Genomic DNA, 27035 nt, shown 5'->3' on the forward strand with positions numbered 1-27035 from the left:
GAAGGCAGTGTTGTCCTGAACTTTGGTTTCAGGCAGACATCTCACTTGCACAGCAATTTGGAGTGGGAAAGGAAAGGTCCAGTTGTTGTGGTTCATGTGGGTATCAATGACATAGGAAGAACAAGAGGTTCTTCAGAGGGAATTTGAGTATCTAGGGCCTAAATGAAAAAGCAGAACCAAAAGTTAATAACCTCTGGATTGTAAACTGATGTGGATGGTTTTGGCACAGAGTTAATAAGACCCAAGAGCAAAGTATGTCGCTCAAATAACAGTGTGGGAGAAGTGGGCACTGTGAATTTGTGGGACACTGGCACCAGGATTGGGGAAGGAGGGATACTGGCTCCACCTTAGTTATGCTGGAACCAGGGTCCAGGTGAATTGCATTACTAGGACTGTGGCTATGACTTTAAATTAAACCGTAGGTGGAGTGGTGGGGGTGGTGGGAGGATGGGTTCAACAGATATGGATAAAGTAGAGGGGAAGAAGAATGTCTTGAAAATGAAGAATAGGGCAGCAACTTTAAGGATTTAACTTCAGGCAACATGGAGAGAAAATTGAGGTCATGGAGTATATGAAAAAACATAGATGGGCTTACAGCGGAGTTAGAAGTTGGCAGGCATGACATTGTGGGTATCACAGAGTTGTGCTCGAAAGAAAGTCACAACTGGGAGCGAAACATCCAAGGATGCACATTCTATCAAAAAGACTGGTAGGTTGGTGGAAAGTGTGGGATGGCTCTATTGGTAAAAAATTACATCATATCCTTAGAAATAAGTGATTTAGGATTACAGCCCACTAGGAAAAAGGCAATTCTGGATTAGGTGTTGGGTAATAAACCAGATTTGATTAGGGAGTTTAAGGTAAAGGAACACTTAGTAGACACTGATCATAATATGATAGAATTTATCTTGCAGTTTCAGATCATGAAGCTAAAATCAGATTTATCAGTATTACAGTACATTAAAGGCACGAGAGAGGAATTGGCCAAAGTTGAATGAAAAAGGACAACAGCAGAGATGATTGAAAGGCAAGTGGCTGGAGATTTTCTGTGTAATTTAGCAGATACAGGATCAGTTCATTCCAGGGACAAACTAATCTAAAGGGAGGAAGTAAAAAATAGAAAAAAGCATAAGATAAGATATACATAAAGCAAAAATTAGTGGGGGGGGGGCTTTTAAAAACCAAGACAAGGCAAGAAGAAAAGCAATATGGAGAGAAAAGGTGAAATGTGAAGTTATGCTGGGATTCCAAAAGATTTTTCAGATTCATTAAAAAAAATTAAGGCAAGAATGGGTATCGGACCACTGGAAAATTACACTGGAGAAATAGAAGTTGGGGAAAAAAGTTGGATTTTTAGTACAATTGTCATGGCTGCACTGTCACTTGCAATGATACCAACAATTACTTCCATTTTAAAAATTAATTTTAACAGAAAAAAATCAAATTTTAAATGTATTTTTGAAATGGAAGTATTTTTCCAGGTTATTGAAAGCTATAGTTTATTAACTCAATAACGTAACAATACATTGCCATATTTGTACCATTTCCTGAGAGTTACTCTAAGTCAGGGGTTCCCAACCTTTTTTTATGCCACGGTCCATTGCCATTAAGCAAGGGGTTCATGAACATCAGTTGGGAACCTCTGTTCTTGTTCTAGTGTTTATGAAGAACAGTATCAACATAGTGGAATTCTCTTGTAGTACAAAGCACATGCAAATATCTTAATTAATATCAACTTTTTTTCCCCCATTCAAAGGACAATCTGATTATAAATATCATCATTCCTGTACATTCTAGAAAATATTTTATGTATGTACAAAAGTCCATTTTCGCTCAAATTTAATCATTATAGGGTCTAAGATAGCTGCAGTTACCATCAGCAATCTGCAGCAAGGATTGGAATTCCATCTGAAAGCAGTACTGGCAGAAGAGGCATTTAAAACAGTCAATAAACAGCCTTTTGTTGGTTCAATCTGCCGCTGTAGACAAGCTGAATAATTTAAATGATATATATCAAAATATGATGCAGAACACAAGATTTCATTCACTCCCTGCAACATAGTCAGAACATTCAATGCCTTAAATGTTGTAAGTGACAAGAACACCAGAGGTTTATCTTCCAGAACACCAAACATTGTGAGCTCTCTCACTTTGCTTTTCCTGCAGCAGAACCCATCTTGCTAGGGTTTTCAACAGACTAATAGAACAAATCAACTGTTCCAGTGAAGTGCTTAGACATGATTATCATGAGGATTTATGATAAAATTCTTCATTGACAAAACAACAATGCAATTTGCTGTTATTACATCTTTGAGTTCGCGTTATTAGGTTTGACATTACTTATACTAATTAGCCCAGGAATAAGAGACGGCTAGTCAATAAATAGCTGGTATATTTAACATCAGTTATTATTGCTCATTTTTGCAGATTTAAGAACCTGTAATTTCTGTCTTGCGTAATAAGAAATTAAAATATTGGTTAAGAATTTGCATAAAAGTAGATTTTTCTTTACACTGGCCAAAATGGAATCAACTACTTTCTACTGTGAGGGTTATATTTATTGATTCAAGTGAAGTATTCAATAGAAAAGAGACATAATTCAAACAGTGTGGCTATACAACTGTAGCCCTGGGTTAAATGTTGACCCAAATCTTACTTAACTGACTGTGAGAGCCCAAAAATGTGGTCGTATTCTGCATTTAGATGACTTTTTCCCTGTAATAATCATTTACATTCTAGGGTACTAGATATCAGGAAAAGAGTGTTTTTTTAAAAAAAATCAGTGTTCATGGATATATCCTAATGTCAAAGTCTGGTATTACAGTTAATTTGAATTGAATATTGATGAATCTTAACAAGGATTTGAATGGTACCCCAAAATTCTATGGTGCATCTTTCTCTCAAGCTTGGCTGTCCATTAGTGCTCCTCGGATACAGTCATAGAGTCACAGAAAAGCACAGCACAGAAACAGGCCTTTTGGCCCATCTAGTCCATGCTGATTCATTTAAACTGCCTACTCCTGTCAACCTGTACCGGGACCCTCCATGCCTTTACCATTATTGTACGTGGATAAAACTAATATTCTTATGGGGAAGGTAACTGATGGCTTTTCTGCAGACTTCATAGAAATTTCTATAATAGTCTTACTTCACTATGTTTTGAAGCAAATTAGTAATATTGGCAAAAACTGGGATCAAGATTCTCAGTGATTCTTAGGCCCATCTTTTGGATCAGACACTTAAGTTTATTGTTCTTTATGTCATTTTAGTTTAATACCTTAACCTAATACAGTCGGCCTTCCTTATCCGCGAGTTCTGCATGCGCAAATTCAACCAACTGCGAATCAAGAAAACCTGGAAGTGCTCTTCCGGAACTTGTTGTTCAATCCTTCAATGGAACAAAGCCTCCATGTCACTCAAGGGATACCAACATGGCTACAACCACTGCAAGATTTGTTTGATGATGCAAAGAAAAAGAAGAGACAGCTTCCTATAACAATGTTTCTAACTAAATCATCTGCAATTCTGAAGTCTCCACGTTCAATGCTTGAAGTTCCTCAGCCCTCAACCTCCACAGTGTCCTGACTTTAGTATTACTGAGCCTCCTCCAAAGCGTCCTTATTCCCTAAACAAGACAGTGTAACAACTACTGTACAGGTACTACAAGTTTTACTCGTTGTTCGATCATTGTTCACCTCGCGTCTCATTCGTTCATTGCTTGTGTTGTGAGTGAGAGGAATGCGTACAGTTTTTTTTCTTGTCATTATTCCCTAAACATTACATTATAACAACTATTTACATAGCATTTACATTGTATTAGGTATTATAGGTAATCTAGAAATGATTTAAAGTATACGGGAGGATGTGATAGGTTATATGCAAATACTACACCATTTTATATGAGGGACTTGAACATCCATGTTTTTTGGTATCCACCGGGGGGGGGGGGGGGGGGGGTCCGGAACCAATCCCTCATGGATAAGGAAGGCCGACTGTAGTACTCAATTTAAGTAATTCTATTGGTGTGAATTTCCTTTAACTGATTCTTTATCAATTATTTACATCTATGCATTTTTCCCAAATGTTTTCCCAATGAGGCATTCAAAACCCGCTAAAAAAAAGCCACTCTGCAACATGGGATGACCTTAAAATCCAAAGTTCCACATTAATGGATTTCATGGAACTACAAAAAGGGTGGAAAAGGGTTTGCAGAGAACTGTGTAGGTGGCATTTTCAGACAAGATTTACACAGAAGATACAACTTTAAACCTCATTTATGTTCTGGAGCTCAGGTTGCTTCTGTTAAATGAAAATAAAAGAATGCGCTAGTAAAGTGCTATGAGACAATAGGTTATAGGAAAGCAGCAGAAATATGTCAACTGAATACAAAATTCCCACCAGCCAAAGCATAGAGGGGAAAAAATATTCTTATGGTTAAAATATCAGCAACACTGCAGAGCTTGTTGGCAAAACATTCCATTCATTACAAAGCACATTCATTTCAAAAGAAAGGCCCTTCTTAAAACCTACCATTGTGGTAATCAGATTTGCAATTATTCACTCCACCGCCCCTGCTTCCTTATTCCTATTGTGGTTCTATGATACCATCTATAGGCACACGATCATCTAACTGGCCTGGGGGGGGGGGGGGGGGGGGGGAAGATAACATTCATCATACCTCCATAGATTTTGTGCCCTGACTTTTAGAAACATAATCGACACAAACCCCACCTTTTGCCCCAGTAGCAGTATTGCAATGAACTAGTGGAATTTGATCTTTGTATTCGTTAATCCGACCTGAATGTCAAGCCATGTATCTTACTCATCACTGCTGACCATATCCACAACACCGTTTCTGGTACATGCATTTGCTCCCAAACTGAAGTTGCTAGCTTCCCATTCCACTTGCCCACAATCTCCCAACATGTTGCTCTGAATTAGTTGCCCTTTATTCCACCTCTTACTGATTTGTAATGTTCCCTGATCAAACACAATAAATTATTGTTATGATAGCATTGCCAAAGGTCAAAGATTGTGAACTAAAATGGGGTGTGACTTGCAGTGAGGAAATCTAATATTGAACCAGGGATGACGATTCAACAAAATTAATCTCAAACAAAATAACAAATTTGAAAATAATAAGTCTGAAGAATTTTAAACCTAGGGTTGAGATGTTTCCCTTCCAAGATTTTAAAACAAAATGGGTAAGAGAACATAACCATAATTTGTTAAATTATCTGTATTTAGGAATTGCTTCAGCTGTTTACGAAAGATGAAAAGGGGAAAAGAGGGAATTAAAGGTTGGCTAGTCACACATATGCTGATGAGGAAATTATCAGAGTCCACAATTACAGAGCAAAGTGAACACCCTGAATTTTTTCAACTGATCGGTGCAAGCCAGCTGTCTGAGTATTTTGAAAAGACTGCATAATCTATCTGGATTTTCAAAAGACATTAAATATTTATTTTATAAGTGTTGGAAAATTATGCAATTTAATGTGCAGGATAAAAATGGGTGTTAATTCTGAATGAAACCATGATGGCACAGCAAAATTATGAAGGAGTCAAGTATTGGTGGAAAGTTTGAAGTAATGAAGATTCAATGAGGCTCTGGGTCACTGGGGATAGATGGAAGGATTGAACAGGGAGAATTGAAATGGCCAACAAAATGTGACTGGAATAAAGCAACACACAAAAAAAACTCGGCAGGCCAGGCAGCATCTTTAGAAAAAAAGTACAGTTGACGTTTCGGGCTGACGCCCTTCAGCAGGACTGGAGGAAAAAAAGCTGAGGAGTGGATTTAAAAGGTTGGGAGGGGATAGAGAAACGCCAGGTGATAAGTGAAACCTGGAAGGGGAGGGATGAAGTAAAGAGCTGGGAAGTTGATTGGTGAAAGTGACAGAAGGCCATGGGAGAAAGAAAAGGGGGGTGAGGAACACTAGAGGGAGGTAATGGGGGGCAAGCAAAGAGATAGTGTAAGAGAGGGAAAAGGGGATGGAAAATGGTGAAGGAGTGGGATGGGGGGTATTACCAGAGGTCTGAGAAATCGACATTCATGCCATCAGGTTGGAGGCTACCCAAATGGAATATAAGGTGTGTTCCTCCAGCCCAAGCGTGGCATCGTCACAACAGTGGAGGAGGCCATGGATAGACATATCAAAATGGTAATGGGAAGTGGAATTAAAATGGGTGGACACTAGGAAATCCCATTGTTTCTGGTGGACAGAATGCTTGGCGAGGAGGTCTCCTAATCCACGTTGGGTCTCACTGATATACAGGCCACACCAGGAGGACCGGACACAGTATATGACCCCAACAAATTACATAGATTGGGATACTGCTTCACCAAACACATACTCTCCTTCTGCCAGAAGTGGAATCTCCCAGTAGCATATTAATTCCACTTCCCATTCTGATATGTCTATCCATGGCCTCCTCCACTGCTGTGAAGAGGCCACACTTAAGTTGGAGGAACAACACCTTATGTTTTGTTCGGGTAGCCCCCAACCTGATGGCATGAACATCAATTTCTTAAACTTCCAGTAATGCCCCCACCGCCTTTTACCATTTCCCATCCCATTTTCCCTGTCTCACTTTATCTCCTTGCCTGCCCGCCCACACCACCGGCTAGTGCTCCTCCCCACCTTTTCTTTCTTTCATGGCCTTCTGTCCTTTCACCAATCAACATCCCAGCTCTTTAGTTCATCCCTCCCCCTTCAGGTTTCACCTATCACTTGGTGTTTCTCTCCCCCCTTCCTCCACCTTTTAAATCTACTCCTCAGCTTTTTTTTTCTCCAGTCCCGATGAAGGATTCCGGTTTGAAACGTCGACTGTACCCTTTTCTGTAGATGCTGCCTGGCCTGCTGAGTTCCTCCAGCATTTGGTGTGTGTTGCTTGGGTTTCCAGCGTCTGCAGATCTTCTCGTTTGTGTTGGGACTAGAATAAAAGCAGGTTGAGTGTGTCGCCGACCATACAATACAGAACAGTCTGGAGGAAGCTGCAATTGTGCCAACACTGGAACCCTCAAGGGTTAAGTGCAAACTAAGGTTGTGTTCCTTGGAATTTAGAAGCTTGAAGGGTCACATGATTAAAGCTTTCACGATATTAAGAACTATAATGGAGAAACTATTTCTGGTGGTGAAATCTAGGGCAAGGGACAAGTCTAAAAGTAGAGCAAGATCTTTCCAGGAGGTTAGAGAGAGAGAGAGAAAAAAACTACAATCAAAGGGTAAAAGAGAAGCCTGATTTTCCTCTGCATAGGTCAATGTTAAGTTATTTGCCAATTTTAAATGTTAGAATAACAGACATTGAAAACCAGGATGTAATGAGAAACACAAGGAAAAGATAAATTTAACAGAATAAGGTCACAAGTAAACTATGTCTTAATTGAAAGCTGGACCAGTTTTAAAAGTGTTAAGTAGGGCTCTTCTTGTTCCTATAACACAAATTATCCCTCTTTCGGTGCCTATTGCCTGACAAGCTCAGTCTTTTTCCAGTTCGCACACTTCTGCCTTGGTTTACCTCATATCATCCCTCACCCTTTGATTCATCACTAACTTTGGCCATATTAGCAAAATCCTTGAAGTCCTTTCATTGTGTATCCACTTGCCTTGTTATTCTTATGAACCTCAATTACTTCAACTTCAGTAAATCAGCTCTTCTGGATTGCCATCCACTTTCATAACAGCTTTATTCTTAGGAATGGCATCAGAATCTGATGCAATCTTTTTGTAAAGTTCTGCAACTGGTATTAATGCACTATCACACTCGTTATACGCAAAACATTCTGATCATGTATACCAGCAATCAAAAACATATTGAACTGATCACCAGAAAAATAATTGTCACAAATACTTTCTTTCTACCGTTGTCACATACCGTGTCGTATGACATCAGCAATCACGATCTCATGACCATGATTGTTCTTGGGAAATTTTTCAACAGAAGTGGTTTGCCATCGCCTTCTTCTGGGCAGTGTCTTTACAAGACGGGTGACCCCAGCCATTATCAATACGCTTCAGAGACTGCCTGGCATCAGTGGTCTTGTAACCTGGGCTTGTGATGTGCACCAGCTGCTTGTGCAACCATCCACCACCTGCTCCCATGGCTTCACATGACCCTGATCAGGGGCTAAGCAGGTGTTACACCTTGCCCAAAGATGACCTGTAGACTAGCAGATGGAAGGAGTGCCTTACATCTCCTTTGGTAGAGCCATAACACCACCTGTTCTTTTTGAATAAGTCACTCTTCTGTGAAAAGCAAGATCTCAAGACTTGACCTCTCCGTCATGTAGACACGCGTACTCAATTATCTCCACAGTATGGACTTCCCAGCTAGTCCATTCTTGCTGGATTATTTTTCTCTTGTCAGTGTTTTCTTGTGTGTTTACAGCCTCCCACTTGGGCAATTTGCATTGTTCACAAATTGAACCCAATATAATAGCTGTCTGAAAACACTAAGGAACTTCACAACGCACAACGTTTTCTGACGGCATATGTGCCAAATAATACCCTATTAGTAGAGACCAGATCTGAAAGCAACACCTCAAGAGATCTCAATAATATCTCAAATCATTAGTAAGTGAAGTTTATTATGATGAAGAACACAGTTACCAGTAAGATTGCAACAATCAATCACAACTAAAGGAACAAAGTCTCTTAGCAATTGATTAAATCCTCACCCAAGTGCTTACAGTGTAGAGCCCTTCATCTTGAACACAATATTTCAGCAATGGAGAAGATTACTTCTGCTGAACATTGCTCAAATTTTATTTTTAAAAAACAGCCAATCTCCTTCCTTATGTAGAGACGTTCTGACAGGATTATTTGTTTTCTGTCCTCCTGTTGCTGTTTGCATTTTTGAAAGCTACGCAATTGTGAATACACACATGCAAATCATAGATACTAAAACTGATAGTTATTATAATTGTAATTTTTATTCTAACAATTATTTGATTAACTTATTTACAACTTCATACACTTAAAGATGAAAGTATGTATAGTGGAAGACATTAAGACAATCCTGTTCTCATTCACATTTGACTTGTGCTAGATAAATTTTCCACCTCTCTCATGCACCACTGTAAACAAAAACACATTTTTTGCAGGATCCAAACACCCAAGTCAGGATTTAAATATTCAAGTAGATATTTTTTAATGTACATTATACTTTCTTGAGAGCTCACTGGCAGGCTATTTTGAAATCAGTTTCTGATATTGTTGCACCAAAATAAACCTATTCAATATATATAAGATGATGAGAGGCATTGATCGTGTGGCTAGTCAGAGGCTTTTTCCCAGGGCTAAAATGGTTGCCACAAGAGGACACAGGTTTAAAGTGCTGAGGAGATGTCAGGGGTAAGTTTTTTACTCAGAGAGTGGTGAGTGCGTGGAATGGGCTGCCGGCAACGGTGGTGGAGGCGGATACGATAGGGTCTTTCAAGAGACTGGTGGATAGGTACATGGAGCTCAGAGAAATAGAGGGCTATAGGTAAGTCTAGTAATTTCTAAGGTAAGGACATGTTCAGCACAACTTTGTGGGCTGAAGGGCCTGTATTGTGCTGTAGGTTTTCTATGTTTCTATATGGGACACATGGTCATAGTAAAAGGTGGTTTTTCATATTAGAAGGAAGCTTTTTCTATTCTTTGAACAATAAATTAAAGCTGCAAAACTGCTAATCCTCTGAATATGAATTATGTTATTTATCACACTCAAAATTTTGTTTTGTGACTACCACTGGGTAATAAAGTCTGTTCACCTCTTTGTATTTATATCAATAATGATAGAGAGAAAGTGGCATATTCCTCTTCAGAATAGGCCCTTCCTACATACAATCATCAATATGAGTGGATTTATTTGTCAATATTGCAGGTCACATTGTGTTTATTGTCCCTTGAACTGAAATATATCCACAGGCACTTCTTTTGTCTTAAATTTTGAAGCAAAATTTCTGTATGCTTTTGGCATTCTCCATAACTAGTATCTTGTGGCAATTGGCATTGCAGATGTATAATTAATGCAATGGATTTGCAGAAAACAAATTTTGGCACATCTTTAACAAAAATGTTGTTGAAACAAGTCAGTTTGTGGAGGATGATATCAAACCTGCCTAGAATTTACTATGTACACTGCTCAGCCAAAAATCAATCAGAAGTCAAAACCAGTGGCTGCAAAATGGGTTCTTGGACTCTTTATCAAAATGGTCAATATGCACCTTCTGGTACTAAACAAGACAATTCACTTTTCCATGGTACTCTTCGTGTAGCACTCTGGTAAAGTTATAATCGACATTTATATGTAATCTGAACTATTACACATGATCAATGAACTTCTGAACCTTTAACAGGCTAACACAGAAGACATTTATTACCTCATATTTGGAACCATCCGGTAAACAAACTTGGTTAAGCAACACCTGATCTATTACAAGAGGTCATGCACGTAGAGGTTTTCAGCTTATAAATGTGAACATTCACTATCATGAAAAACGACATTGTAATAATACGTCAAAGCTGAGTAATATGCGTAATAAATTCCAGACAGGAATGATGCCATCCTCGGCAAACTGAATTGCTTTGACAACTACCTTCTACAATATATGCAGCATATTAGTTTCTGCAAATCCATTTAATCAATGATACACATGCAATTCAAATTGCCACAAGTTTGTAGATATCATGGAGCGAGGTAAAATTTTTCAGAAGGTTTTCTCCAAAATTCATGATATTATATTTTTATAGGAGAGGGGCCCAGAATTTTTTGGCAGCGGCAAGCCTGGTGCTCAAACCTCACACAAAAATGTGCACCTTCCCTGAATGGATCCTCTGGCAAGAGTACCGTTGCAGGAACCAACTCAGTGGTGGAGCCCAGATCTTCTAACATAAATCACAAAACAGGGTCTTTCTCACTACTGCTTACAGTAGTTTTACAGGCAGGCAGTAAGATCCTAGCAAGCTGATGGTCATTTTTTTTCCAAAAACATTGCCAGTAACAGTTAAAAACAAGGTATTAATATTTTAACATGAAAGCATTTTATTAAAAAAATACTAAAAAAGCATTTTAATAAACGGAATTAGCTTAAAAATACTAGATCCCCTGTAGATGTCCTTTGCCATTGAAATGAATCAGGTTGTTGTTAACCAAACATTGAGTTAACAGCTTCTCAGCACATAGTATTTCAGAATTCACCTTGCAGTTTGAGAAGGAGAGACTAAACATCTGAATCTGAATTACAGTGGAATAAAGGGAAGACGAGGCAACCATGGCTGACAAGGCAAGTCTAAGACAGCAGAAAAGTGAAAATATAGCTTTTTGAAACTAACAGGCAACTAAAAAGCCTCAGGGAGAAGAAAAGAAATATGAAGGTATTAAGTAATATAAAAATAAACAAAAAACTTTTTTATATAAAAGAGAGACAAACATGCACATTAGACCACGGGAAAATGACTGGAGAGGTAGTAATTAGGATAAAGAAATAGCAGAATAACTGAATAAGCATTATGCTTTAGTCTTCTGGCAGAATGCCAGAAACGTGAGAGTGTCAAGGGGCAGGAGTGAGTGTCGCTGCTGTTACTAAGGAGAGGGTGCTAAGTCTGAAGGCAGGCAGACAAGTCACCTGAACCAGATGGACTACACCCCGGCCAAAGTTCTGAAAGAGGTAGCTGAAGAGATTGCAGAGGTATTAGTAATGATCTTTCAAGAATCACTAGATTCTGGAATGGTTCCTGAGGACTGAAAAATTGAAAATATCACTCCACTCCTTAAGAAGGGAGGAGCGCAGAAGAAATGAAATTATAGGCCAGTTAGTCTGACTTCAGTGGCTGGAAAGAAACTGGAGTCTATTCATAAAGATGATGTTTCGGAGTACTTGGAGGCACATGACAAAATAGGCCAAAGTCAGCATGCTTTCCTTAAGGAATTCTGTTGGAATGCTTTGAGAAAATAACGGTCAGGATAGACAAAGGAAAGTCAATAGGATGTTGTTTATTTGGATTTTAAGAAGGTCTTTGAAAAATTGCCACACATAAGGCTGCTTAACAAGATAAGAGTCCACAGTAATACAGAAAATGTACAAGCACGAAAAGATCGGCTGACTGCCAGCAGGCAAAGAGTGGGAATAATGGGGGCCTTCTTGGGTTGGCTGCAGGTGACTAGGGACTGGCATTGGGACTGCTTCCTTTCAAGTTATATATCAATAATTTGGATGAAGGAATTGATGGCTTTGTGGCAGTTTGCGGACAATAAGAAGATAGGTGGAAGGGCAGGTAGTGTTGAGGAAGCAGGGTGTCTACAGAAGGACTCGGACAGATTTGGAGAATGAGCAAAGTGGCAGATGGAATACAATGTCAGCAGCATGTCAAGTCATGCACTTAGGCAGAAGGAATATAAGTGTGGACCACTTACTCAGTGGGAGGAAAATTCAAAAATCACAGGTGCAAACTGACTTTGGAGTTTTCATTCAGGATTCCCTAAAGGTAAACTTGTAGGTTGAGCTGATGGCAAGGAAGGCAAATGCAATGTTAGCATTCATTTCAAGAGGACCAGAATATAAAAATAAGGATGTAATGCTGAGGCTTTGCAAGGCCTTGGTCAGACTACACTTGGTGTTGTGAGCAGCTATGGGCCCCTTATTTAAGAATAAATGTGCTGGCATTGGAGAAGTTTGAGAGGAGGTTCATGAGATTGATCCCAGCAATAAAAGGGTTAACATATAATGAGCATTTAATGGCTCTGGGTCTGTACTCACTGAAGCTTAGAAGAATGGGGGGGGGGGGGTTTGGATCTCATTGAAACATACTGATTATTGACAGGCCTAGAGATAGTGGATGCGGAGAGGACCTTTCTACAGTAGGTGTGTCGAGGGCTAGAGGACACAGCCTCAGAATCGAGGGATGTTCATTTAAAACAGATGAGAAAGAATTTCTTTAGATGAGGGTGGTGAATCTGTGGAATTAATTGCCAAATGATTTGTTATATTTAAGGCGGAGGTTGATAGGCTCTTGATTAAACAGGGCACCAAAGGTTATGGGACAAGGCAGAAGAATGGGATTGAGGGGGCTAATAAATCAGCCATGATGGAATGGTGGACACGCAATGAGCTGAATGGCCTAATTCTGCTCCTATGTCTTATGGTGTAGAACAAGTGCCGGGGATTTGCAGGCAGTCCGTATTCAATTACCATATTCTGTGAAGAATCCCATTGGCACAGCATAATTAACAAACCCCTTTCAAACATCTATCAGCAAAACTAGGACTTGCTATTTACACAGGAATCCAGAACTTCCTGAAATAGAGAGTTTTTCCTGCAGAAAATGCAGGCCACAAAGTACTTGAAGTAGACCCATCATATGCATCAGGAAAGCAATGATATATTTTATGTTAGTCTTTAAAAAGCCCTGATGGAATATTTCAAATTCAGTTAGGGATACCAGAAATGTGCATTTGATTGATGAAATTTGATCTAATGATCTCTCCATGGCTATCTGCACTGATATTGGTGCAGTCAGGCCTTAGCAGTTCCTGAATCCCCAAGGCCCGACTCCAATAGTAAGAATCATTTCTGTGTTTAATATTTTTCACCATGTTTTATTGATACATGAATTCAGAAGAAGTGTAACTTATGCAAATTTACATACGTTAAATTGGAAGACATCTTGAAGACAACAGTATTAAGCTACTCGGAGAAAGATACAGGTTAAATAAGTGTACAAGTCTGTCACAGTTTTAGTTGAAGATAAATCGGCAGATGACAGGGGCGGAAGGCTGCGGAGCTGCATGGCGTCAGTCATAGCAATGACTAGGCCCCAAGACACGGCGTCGCCCGTTTACAGGCTCCCAGGAGAGAGGTGGAGTCAGTGACCTCCATCGGAGGCGAGGTGCTGCAGCATCCAAGCTAGAACCGGTGATCCCCCCCACCCCCCGTGTTCGCTCGGCAGAAGACAAACTATACGGTGTTTAACTGCAGACTGCCACCACATTCATGGGTTCAGGGTCTCGGAGTATGTATTTTTTGTGTGATGTATTTTACTGATTTCGTACATGTGCTTCACATCTTATATATGCTATACATGCCTTGTGCTGTGTGTGACTGTTGGAACAATGTTTTGCACCTTGGCCCTGGAGTAACGCTCTTTGTTTGGCTGAATTCATGTATGGCTGAACGACAATTAAACTTGAACCTGAAGATGTCATTATTCACTTTGGATGCATGGAAGGCATCATATTTGCATGATGATAATATATTAGGAACTGTGAAAGCGCAAGGAGAATAGAAGGTTAATTTACAGAAACACCAAAAGGCATAAAATGAAACACGGTAATAGATATGGGCCCTTACATCAGGGGTCTGTAAATGATGAGATGCTATCCTTCAATTGTAGAAAGCCTCAGACACTGCACTGTGAGACCTGTTGAGGTATACTAAGGTCATGAAGGACATTGTCTAACGTGGTTGTCCTTTTGTCATTTTATGAGGCTACGGACAATCATAAGGGGAAAAAAACACATAGTACGGTAGGAACAGGAGAAAAGAGGAACATACTGTACTTAAGTGTGCAGATCAGACTAACACTAAAGCATAAAGGGGATAATTCAAGAGCAGATTGCATAAGGACAGTTAGTACGCCCTTGAGTTTAGGATAATGGGAGACTGAATAACAGTATTTAAAGTGACAAAAGGAATTCAATCAGATAAATAAAGAGAAACAACTTCCTCTAGTGAGGAATCTGGATTAAATTAGATGAGCAGAGTTGGCCCAAAAATCACTACCAAACACTCTGCGTTAAAATCCAAAAAGGAGTACACATATTGAACTCTTCTTTACAGAATGGCTGTAAAGTCTAGATCAACTAGTGTGATGGATAGAACAAAAGGCCTATTCCACATTGTATTTCGATAACCAAATAATCAAAAGTATTAAGACAGTTTTACATATTTTTGTTGGATAAAGATGGAAAAAAATGAAGAGCAAATTGCATAAATGGAAGTACAGAACAGATATGGACTGAAACAAATTGCAGATATCAACGAGTGTACAGTATGTTCCTCTTTTCTCCTGTTCCTACCGTACTATGTGTTTTTTTTTCCCCTTATGATTGTCCATAGCCTCATAAAATGAAAAAAGAACAACCACATTAGACACTGTCCTTCATGACCTTAGTATACCTCAACAGGCCAATCAAGGACTTTTATACAGTACTGTTGCCATTGTTTTGCAATAGGGAACAGCAGAAACTTTTATGCCCACATTCTCACAATTAACAACTTAATAACGACAAGATAATCATCTTAGTGAGGTCGGCTAAAAGATCTTTTACATCCACTGAAGAGAGCAAGCAGAATCTTGATTTGATACCTCACCCAGAAAGAGTATGGCACTAACGTAGGTCGAGGTTGGACTTGAACCTACAACCATTAGAATCTAGAAGGGGAATGCTACACAAGACATTGGGCACTGCACTTATTGTAAACAATATATTCCTTTTGTCCATTTAGAACAGCGCATTGCCCAAGTTACTCTGGAGTACTGAGAAATGATTGGTACTCCAAAGGTAAGCAAATCAGCATAATAATAAATAAAAATATGGGCTGTCTTTCTTTTACAACTTCTATAGTGACTCTACTGAAGATACAATATCCCTCCTTTCCTAAAACCCAGTCTTCCACTTCCGAAATATGGAAATTTCATAGAAAGGTATAGAATGGAGTCACTTCAGCTCAACAAGTTTACAATTACCATCAACATCCAGCATCCACTGAAAGTAAGCCTCTTAAGTTTATTTCATATTATTGGGCCTGACGGCCACTTTAACCCAACTTACTAAATTTAACACCTTATTGCCTTGGCTTATATCCTGCAGGCTGGAACCAATGCAACATCAATTTGCAGCTTCATATCAAATTGAAGAACCAGCAGCAGTGGCAACAGTAGCCTGGGTTAGTATCAAACTGATAGGGAAATGATAACCAGTGATTTCCCAGATAAACACTACATCACCAACTAATTAACTTCCTGTCTTCCCGCAGCCCAGGATTTTAAAATCTATTCATCCAAATATGCCTGGTGTCACCCTGTCTGTTAGGCATGGCTAGTGCGCATCATTTGACATTCTCATTAAAAGACCACGTGACAAAATGTATACTGTTCTTTACTGGCTGTAATTAAGACTGAGATTAGTTGACATTTGCATTACACCTCTGGCAAGAATTTCAATGCATATAACAGAAAGCAAAATCTGTCCAGCAATCTTACCTGTTTCTTCCCCCACAAATAAAATAGAAAAATATTCACCCAAGCAACCTCAAAATATTAGAGGGGACAAACTTCATCTATAAATTAAGTGGAAATTGTAAATTTGTGCAGTATGCATGTGTTGTGAGCTAATTACACACCAAGTATAGAATGTCTGATAGGATATTTAAATAATACATTTTTTATAATTTGCAATAATTTATTTCATTAACAAATTTAGAAACATTAATTTGATGAAAACACCACTACATCCAATCCAAAAATAGAATGCTCAGAAACAGTAAAATTCATAAGAAATGGTATAATTCAGTTGATCAATTCTCTTTCTCCAATTTCATCTTGAAGTTATTACTTCAAGGACTCAGGAAGCTGCATCCAAAGTTACTTCACAATGACAAGACATTAGCATATCTATTTATGAAATATTATCATCGGTTTACAAAACACTGAAGGATTCTTCTGGTGATATACTTATGAGTTCTTATATATAGTCTCTCTCAGGAACCTAAAGCAACATCTATCTTTCTTTCCCAATTCTTACTGAATCCTTAAACTAAAAACATACAGTGGCAAATACTCTTGTTCAAAGACCCATACAAAATCAATAAAGTGTAAGACAGCCCGCACAGTGGTCTGAATTTAATTGTCTTAGCACTCAACAATTGGCCAACAAATAACTAGTCCGTGCTTGGTCAGTGAAAAATAGAAGCCTAAATTATGGTGTAGATGGTTCTATTGTTGGCATGAGGGGTCATACACCTATTATATATCCTTCTCCACAGATACTTCTTGACCTGCTAAGTATTTACAACATTTTCTGTTTTTAGTACCAGTGTGGATAAAACAGTCAGAGAATAAAGCAACACATACAAAATGCTGGAGATCAGGCAGGATCCAGTTGATGTTTCGGGCCAAGATCCCCCTTCAGGACTGAGAAAGAAGGGGAAAGGTGCCAGAATGAAAAGATAGGAGGGAGGAGGGGAAGGAGGCTAGCTGGAAGATGATAGATGAAGCCAGGTGAGTGGGAAAGGTCAAGGGCTGGAGAAGGAGGAATCTGCTAGGAGAGGAAAAAGGGAATGAGGAAACCTTGAGGGAAGTAATAGGCAGATGAGATTAAAGTTAAATCCCTTCTCAAAGCCAAACCCTCAAAAACATGTTCCAGGATAATCAGATACATAGCAAGATCATTCGTGCCCATGATTAACCTTATTATTATAAGCACTGCAGTACTTTGTCGCTCTTAATAACTACAGACATGCACCTGAAAAAGGTAACTGGGGGAAAAGTACTAAACTAATTTGCCCCTCTCTGTATCACCATTAAAAATAAGCACACAATCTTTTTGCTTCATTTCCCCATCAACCCTGGCAGTTTGGACGTTCTTAACTCTATAATTCATCAACGATCCATCTCTAACTATTTGCAGACTCTGGTACACTTAGTTCGTTACAAGAAACTTCACAGAAAATGAGATCATGGGGACATGACCCCAGAGTCAGTTAGAGAACTCACAAGGATGGACAAATTACCTCGCGAGGTAAAGTACCGAGAGATGTCAAGGTAAATGGAGCAATGAGGATTTTAGGGAAGACGAATAGAAGCTGAAGATGGTGAAAGGACAATGAACTGACGGGAAATTATTCAAAATCACAGAGGCACAAAATAATGCTGGAGTTGGTGCAGTGAAGATTGTTTCGTACATGGTCCTTAAAATATGCAGGGAATTTTAAAAAAATTAAATTTCATATAGGAAGCACAAGAGCTTGCAGATGCTGCAACCTGGAGGTAAGGGGAACTGCTGAAGTGAGTCAGGCAGCAGGAGTGTATTCTCAATCGTGATACAGGGTCTGCCTTCTGTCTCCACAGATGCTGCCCAACCCACGGAGTTCCTCGCAGGTTGTAACCCACACAAAACGCTGGAGCAACTCAGCAGGCCCAGGCATCACCGATGGCAAGGAAGGGAATGAGGAGTCGACGTTTCAGGTTCCATCCAGCAGATGAATTTTCAAATTTGTTTCAAGTTTCCCAGGTTGAGGAACAGAGATCTCAGCAAGGAGACCCAGGATGAGGTGTAGAGACAACTTACTTAGTGCAACAATTTGGGTCTCTAATTACAATGTTATGGCATTAATATGCATGAAAATATGTAAAAGGATGCCTTCCAAAGGTAAAAATGTTCTGGTTTCTATGATATAGTATGTAGAATACACAAGTAGCAGGATCTTCCTCAACTCAGACCTCCAAATCTTAATTATGCAATGAGTTTGAGACCGGAATATTTTACTGACCATTAAAATTATTTGTAGGTGTGGCTACTTCTTACATCCATTAATACAGAACAACTTAAAGATTACAAAATTTAAAATTACTTAAACACTATAGTCACTTTGAATCTAGATCTTACAAATCAGCATTAGACACAGAATTTTACTTATGCGAAATATGTTCATACTGTCGAACATATAAAAAGTTAGACACTTCTGTGATAATTAGGACAAAAAAAACCAATACAGCAAATAACATGGAGTGCACAGAGATAAAGTGGTGCAGAACACCAATGGAAATAGGACAACAGTAGTTGTCCCACTTTTAGTTCAATGTGGAACACTAGCATTGTATAAACGTCAACTGAACAAACTAATCTAATATTCACAGTATTTGGCCTAATTTAATATATGGGACCGTTACTAAACATTGAAGATTGCCTTTTCTTGGACAAGCTGGTGAGAGCCTAATGAGCAGAGACCATCATCCACGTTTTCTGATCTCTGCACTGGAGAGAACACGTGGTATAATGATTACTGTAAACATTTCTAGTCAAATTGAAACTTTAAGAAAACAACAAAATGTTTACATAATATTTAACACACAATTGTTAAAATTAAAGCTAAAGTATCAGACAAGCAAGAAGTGTTTACCAAACTACATTTGCGCTGAGGAAAACCCCTACAACATCGTGCAAAGGTCTGCAGCTCTGACTCACAGCTCTAGTGAACTGGGTTGGTTTCTAACCCCAAGTGTTGTCTGTGTTGAGTTTGCACATTTTTCCTGTGATTTATTTTTCTCCATGGGTCTCTGGCGTCTTCTCACATCCCGAACATAGAAGAGTACAGCACAGTACATGCTCTTTAGAACACGATGTTGCACTGAACTTTTAAGCTAATAGAAGAACAATCTAATGTTCCCCTCCTGTATAGTCCTGCATTTTCTTCTTTTCTCCACGTGCCTATCTAAGAGATTTAAATGCCTCCAATGCATCTTCCTCTACCACCACTCTCTGTATCAAAACTTGCCTCTGATATTCCCCTGAACTTTTGTCCACCTTAAACTAATGCTCTCTCGTTTAGCCGTTCCAACCCCGGGGAAAAGGTATTAAATAGCCATCCAGCCTATCAATACCCCTTATCACCTTACACACCTCTATCAAGTCACCTCCCAACCCCCATGCGCTGATTAGCAGGTTAATTACTGCAACTTGCTCATGTGTAGTGGTTAGTTGCGGGGGGGGGGGGGGGAAGGAGGGGGAGTCAACGAGGATGTGAGAAAGAATGTAGCAATAAACAAGGAATGGAATTTGGGAACATTCCAATAAATGGCATGAACTTAATGAGAAAATGGCCTCCCTGTCCATCATGAGAAAAAATTGAAAAGGGAATCCCCCAAAGGGTAGATTAGAAAGATCATTTATGTATTTCTGAATATTCCATCACTTCATTAATTACCACACAAATTGATAGACAATAGACAATAGGTGCAGAAGTAGACCATTCGGCCCTTCGAGCCTGCACCACCATTTTGAGATCATGGCTGATCATCTACTACTATCGCTACCCGGTTCCTGCCTTGTCCCCATATCCCTTGATTCCCCTATCCATAAGATACCTATCTAGCTCCTTCTTGAAAGCATCCAGAGAATTGGCCTCCACTGCCTTCCGAGGCAGTGCATTCCACACCCCCACAACTCTCTGGGAGAAGTAGTTTTTCCTTAACTCTGTCCTAAATGACCTACCCCTTATTCTCAAACCATGCCCTCTGGTACTGGACTCTCCCAGCATCTGGAACATATTTCCTGCCTCTATCTTGTCCAATCCCTTAATAATCTTATATGTTGCAATCAGATCCCCTCTCAATCTCCTTAATTCCAGTGTGTACAAGCCCAGTCTCTCTAACCTCTCTGCGTAAGACAGTCCGGACATCCCAGGTGGTTAAAAAGGATATGAAATGCTTGCCTTAATTAAGCTAGACATTGAGTTCAAGGGTCAGGAGGTTACTTTGCAGCTTTATACAACTCCAGTTGGGCTGGATCTGGAGTAATGCACTCAGTTCTGGTCGCCCATTATAGGAAGGATGTCAAAACTTTGCAGAGGGTACAGAAGATATTTAACAGGATGCTGTCAGGATTAGAGGGCACGTGCTATAACGAGAGGTTGGACACACATGCATTGTATTCTCTGGATTAGCGGAGGCTGAGGGGGGACCCAAGAGATGTTTATAAGATTATGAAAGGCACAAATAAGAGTAGACAGGTACTAACTTTTCTCCACAGGGTTGAAATGTCTAATACCAGAGGGCATACATTTAAGGTGAGAGGTGTAATTTTGAGGATGGGAGGAGCAAGAGTTTTTACACTGTGTGTTTCATAGAGAACGGGTCCTGGTGCTGCAGTATGCAGATGACTCTGCTCTTGTGGCCCATATTCCGGAGGATCTTCAGACTGTCCTTGCTGTGGCAGTGAGAGCGTACAGCAGGATGGGGCTGACCGTCAATACCACCAAGACAGAACTGGTTTGCCAATGGAGTACTGGTGTCCCACCCACCCCACCTGCCTTCACTGCTGGTGATGAAAAGCTGTCAGTAGTGCCATCTTTCAAATATCTGGGGAGCATTCTCTCTGAGGGTAGCGGCATTGACAACGACATCCAGAGCGGCATTAAACAGGCATCAGCTGCCTTTGGGAGACTTCGGCGTAGAGTCTTTCAGAACAGGAGCCTTTGTCCCTCCACAAAGGTCACCGTATACCAAGCGGTCTGTGTCACCACCCTCCTTTATGGCTGTGAAGCTGGGGTAACCTACAGCCATCACATCAGGTCCTTGGAGCGCTTCCACATAAGCTGCCTCCAGCACATCCTGGGAATTACCTGGCGTGAACGGGTGCCTCACACTGAAATACTTGTAAAGACCAACTGCAGAAGTATTGAGGCCGTGATCACCCAGCGTCTGTAACAGTGGCTGGGGCACGTGATAAGGATGCACCCATGTCAGCTACCCCGCAGAGTGTTATACGGCCAGCCACATCATGGTCGACGCTCAGCTGGAGGGCCGAAGAAGCGCGACAAGGATCAGATGAGGAATGCTTTAAGGAAGTGCAAGATCAGACCTGAGGACCTGTCGGATGTTGCTGCTGACCGTAACACTTGGCAGCTGTGTAGGGACAGGGTTCGTATTCTGGAGATGGAAAGAACAACCCGAAGACAGCAGAAGAGAGCCAGGAGAAATGCAGCCATGGTTGCCATCACTACCACCACCACTACATATACATGCCCCACATGCAATAGAGCTTGTGGGTCCAGGATAGGACTGTATAGTCATGAAAGATCTCACCGTTAAAGGAGTGGACATCGTCATCGGATTCCGATGGACAACTAAAGAAGAAGACACTGTGGGCTGAAGGGCCAGTTCCTATGCTGAACTGTTCTATCACTCACTGCTTAAACATTTTTGGATTGAAATACACGAATCAAAATCTGAAATGTAGAACTGCATAATTGACTTTATACACAAAATGACGGTGCTTCTACTATGTATGCAAGGTTTCTGCTAGAAAAGATTTTTATTGATGGAAATTTTTATAGTATAGACAGTTAAATCAGTTAGCTTTCCGCTGATGATCCCGGCAAACCGACTAGATAGATAGATAGATACTTTATTCATCCCCATGGGGAAATTCAACATTTTTTCCAATGTCCCATACACTTGTTATAGCAAAACTGATTACATACAATACTTAACTCAGTAAAAAATATGATATGCATCTAAATCACTCTCTCAAAAAGCATTAATAATAGCTTTTAAAAAGTTCTTAAGTAGTTTACTTAATACATTGAGTCCTAACCCCGGCACTTTAACATATCTTACTCCTGGCGGTTGAATCGTAAAGCCTAATGGCATTGGGGAGTAATGATCTCTTCATCCTGTCTGAGGAGCATTGCATCGATAGCAACCTGTCGCTGAAACTGCTTCTCTGTCTCTGGATGGTGCTATGTAGAGGATGTTCAGGGTTTTCCATAATTGACCGTAGCCTACTCAGCGCCCTTCGCTCAGCTACCGATGTTAAACTCTCCAGTACTTTGCCCACGACAGAGCCCGCCTTCCTTACCAGCTTATTAAGACGTGAGGCATCCCTCTTCTTAATGCTGCCTCCCCAACACGCCACCACAAAGAAGAGGGCGCTCTCCACAACTGACCTATAGAACATCTTCAGCATCTCACTACAGACATTGAATGACGCCAACCTTCTAAGGAGGTACAGTCGACTCTATGCCTTCCTGCACAAGGCATCTGTGTTGGCAGTCCAGTCTAGCTTCTCGTCTAACTGTACTCCCAGATACTTGTAGGTCTTAACCTGCTCCACACATTCTCCATTAATGATCACTGGCTCCATATGAGGCCTAGATCTCCTAAAGTCCACCACCATCCCCTTGGCCTTGGTGATATTGAGACGCAGGTAGTTTGAGTTGCACCATATCACAAAGTCCTGTATCAGTTTCCTATACTCTTCCTCCTGTCCATTCCTGACACACCCCACTATGGCCGTGTCATCAGCGAACTAACCAGCATCTGTACTGCAAATTTCTGGGGAATGGGATTAAGTTGATTTGCTCTGCATCTGGAAAAAAGTCATACTCATCATTTCCCCCACTTCTTCCCTCTGCCCATTTATTCTTTATTATGTATTCATTTTTGGCTCTTACTGTGATAAAAGGTGCTTCCTGATTGTAAATAAAAAGGGCATTTAATGACCTAAGCATCTCACATTGGTGAAAAATTTGCCTTTATGGTAAGGGTTTCTGTGTTATCAACCTGCAAAATGTGCTTTATAAACCACTGTCATTTTAACCCACTTGCAAGTGAGCACATGGTCGGGGCTGAAGAAACCCATCCAAATATACTAAAAGCGAAGAATGGGCTATATAAATAGGCTCACACTGATTCAATGGAAAAGCACCCCATTCATCCCTGACTCGAAAGAGAACTGTAGCCCACACCGGTGCCTGTGCAAATGGGAACAATGGCAAATAAGATGACCCAGGTTCAATTCCCGACACGGCCTGTAAGAAGTTTGTACATTCTTCCCATGACTGCCTGGGTTTCCTCCGTGTGCTCCAGTTCCTCCCACATTCCAAAGCATCCGATTTGTAAGTTAATTGGTCACTGTAAATTGCCCCATGATTAGGCTAGGAGTAAATCAGGGGATTGCAGGCAGCTCAGCTCAAAGGGCCAGAATGGCCTATTCTATACTCTATCACAATAATAATAATAAAAAGCAATAAGTAATATGTGACTTTAGCTGAAGAAATCAAATTTTAAATCAGGCTATAAACAATCAACAGAAGACTAACGATACAGGGTGAAGTGGAAAGTTCCGAACAGGGAAGTTGTCCAAGATTCCCATATCTGCAACTTCTGGCTGCGCTCAGAAACATCGTGGAGGGGGGCTGGCGTGGTGGTGTTTTGAGGAATTTCTGCAAAGCTTCATCACAAATACAGTCACTATCCAAAAGCAGGCACAAATTTTTGAAGGGAAGCTTAAGAAAATATTTTAACTTTTCATCAAATGGTCCTCCTGATACTAAATCATACATGCACACCGACAGACAGTTCTGAATTTTGAGTTTATCCACTGGCATCATTGATGCAGCAATGGTCCCAACATATTGATGTAGTTATAAAGAAGGCAAGACAACAGCTATACTTTATTATGAGTTTGAAGAGATTTGGCATGTCAACAAATACACTCAAAAACTTCTATAGTTGTACCATGGAGAGCATTCTGACAGGCTGCATCACTGTCTGGTATGGAGGGGCTACTGCACAGGACCAAAAGAAGCTGCAGAAGTTGCAAATCTAGTCAGCTCCATCTTGGGCACTAGCCTACAAAGTATCCAGGACACCTTTCGGGAGCGATATCTCAGAAAGGCAGCGTCCATTGTTAAGGACCTCCAGCACCCAGGGCATACCCTTTTCTCACTATTACCATCAGGTAGGAGGGACAGAAGCCTGAAGGCACACACTCAGTGATTCAGGGACTGACAGCTTCTTCCCCTCTGCCATCCGATTTCTAAATGGACATTGAATCTTTGGAAACTACCTCACTTATTTTTAAATATACAGTAGTTCTGTTTTTGCACTTTTTAAAATCTATTCAATATGCATAATTGATTTACTTGTTTATTATTTTTTTAAAAAATTATTTATTATTATTTTTTCTCTGCTAGATTATGTATTGCATTGAACTGCTGCTGCCAAGTTAACAAATTTCACGTCACATGCCGGTGATAATAAACCTGATTCTGATTCTGACCTTTGAGCAGTAGCTTAGCTATAAACCTTTCATTGAATTGCTTCATCCTAACATCAAGTTGTACAGTAAAGGGAAACTCGGTACAGGGTGTAATGATAACACTATTCCATTACTGTCCACAGCGAATGATAGGAAGTCATTGAAACTAAAAATATTTATCAATTCATTGCTTGTACAGTTGAGTATTTGTGCTCAGAGTTTAAAGTAAACTGTATTATCAAAATACATATATGTCAGCATTTACAACCCCGAGATTTGTTTTTCTTGCAGGCATACTCAATAAATAATAACCATAACAGGATCAACGAGAGATCCCACCAACATGTTGGCCTTCACCAGTATGCAAAAGACAGACTATACAAATCCAAATAAATAATAATAAACTAATAAATAAATAAACAATGAATATTGAGAACATGAGATGAAGAGGCCTTGAAAATGAGTCCATAGGTTCTGGAAACAGTTCAATGATGGGGCAAGTGATTATCCCCTTTGGTTGAGAGGTAATAACTGTTCCTGAACCTGGTGCTGTGAGCCCCGAGGTTGCTGTATCATCGCCTTCTGGAAACTCTAACGTTTAATTGTACAGTGAAATGTCTATGTCATTTTACTGAGGATTTGCAACAAGGGGAAGCTTTTTGAAAACAAAAAAAAAGACATCACGTACTGCTCCTTACCCTCAAGGTTTCTATCACCAGATCTCTCGCTTCCAGTTCCCCCTCGAGGATGCTAAGAAGGGTCAGTAGTTCTGGTTTACTGAGATTGTCCATGTCAACTTCAGGTTTCTGGAATACGGAAACAAATGCGCATCTAACTATCAGACGCATGTCAAGTTTGAATGGACAAATATTCACACAAATTATACACTCAAAGTAAAATATTCGTAAACAATCTTGTATCATTGTGTACAGTAAACGCATTTTCTAAACAGATTTGAAAGTTATTTAAGGCGGACTACCGTAATTTTTTGATCCAGACTTAAACCAGAAAGACGGTAGAAAAGCTATTAATAATAAATTATAACACAATGTAAAAACAAAGATTATTTGGGAAAATATCATCCTCGATGCGATCGGGTATGGCTTATTGAACTGACACATGATAAATGGCAGAGGTACTGGCTCGAATTTCAGCTGCATGAAAGCAATACCCAGGGTTTTTGTTTCGGGGAAACGGTCGCGGCCCGCAAAAGCTAAGAGTGCCGGTGGATTTGATCAAAAATAAAATGTACTAAGTTAATTTCTAAATTCTAAAAAAAAATGCCACTTTCCACCTTGAGAAGGGAAGGGGCTGGGGGGTGGGGGGGTGCAGGAGTCAGCGGGAATCTCGGTAACTGCACTGAAGGTTGAAATAACCCCAAATCATAATACAAACAGAATCACGAATACAATCGGAGGGAAGAAAACGATAGAGTGTTGATAAGCAAATAAAGAAAATCGTAGACATTTTGAAAGGAGACCGAAATAAGATTATCTGTTAAAACCCGCTAGGTTGGTAGCAGCAACTTCCAAAGGGAATGGATACATTGTGTCCAGTGAATGAGTAGCGACGCTCCACACACCAGAAGGGAGGTTTCTCCTCTCACTCGGGGTTCAAAATGTGTCCGTGTCGGGGAGGCGGACGCCGGCGTTACCTGGCCGCTGTTCGGGGCTCGTTCCTCGGACGGAGGGTCGCCGCTGTCCGGCCGTTGCTCGCTCTCAGTCGCCATTTTGCCTTGTGAGAGAGGAGAAGGAGCGCAGGCAGCCAGACAGGGGGCAGTGAGCAGCAACTCATCCATCCCACGGCGGAGAACGGGACTGGAGCAACACCCCCCCTTCCTCCCTCCACCTCAACCCAGTCGGATCAAAGCACAACAAAACTGAGCTGCGGGGCTCGGAGTCTCCTTCGAACTGCTGAAAGGAACTGCGGGGGGGGCGGGGTTAGCTTACGCCTCTATTGCTTAAAGGTTCGTAACTGTAGAATATAAAACACAATTGGGAAGGTCCTATTCAGTGAGGGTGCATTGTGCTGTGAACACAGAGCATTATATTAACAGCAATAATTCTATCCTGCAGTTTTTTTTTCTATAGGCTGTCTTTCACATTACTGCATTGATTATGTAGGAGATTTTATGAACAGGGTTTCCCTGGCATGGAAGTTGTACTTCCCGGTGGGCTGTCGTCTCACGGCACTTGATATTTACTGCGTTCCAGACGATACCCAGG

The 27035-nt window shown here is 40.4% G+C and overlaps 1 protein-coding gene across 5 annotated transcripts in view; it reads right to left on the minus strand.

The window, feature by feature from the left end:
- cttnbp2 (cortactin binding protein 2) overlaps nt 1–26724 on the minus strand; it is a 162020-nt gene extending 135296 nt beyond the window's left edge. For 4 of the 5 annotated variants that reach the window (XM_073059526.1, XM_073059527.1, XM_073059525.1 and 1 more), the window contains exons 1-2: nt 26393–26724; nt 25509–25616 (exon numbers count right to left, since the gene is read on the minus strand). In XM_073059526.1, coding sequence (XP_072915627.1) covers nt 25509–25616; nt 26393–26608 — 324 coding nt within the window. In that variant the 5' untranslated portion in view covers nt 26609–26724. The remainder of the gene's footprint in view (nt 1–25508; nt 25617–26392) is intronic. The other variant, XM_073059524.1, reaches the window with a different exon arrangement.
- Between the last annotated feature and the right edge of the window lie 311 nt (nt 26725–27035).

The sequence above is a fragment of the Hemitrygon akajei genome, chromosome 10 (genome assembly GCF_048418815.1).
Source record: "Hemitrygon akajei chromosome 10, sHemAka1.3, whole genome shotgun sequence".
Classification (NCBI taxonomy): domain Eukaryota; kingdom Metazoa; phylum Chordata; class Chondrichthyes; order Myliobatiformes; family Dasyatidae; genus Hemitrygon; species Hemitrygon akajei.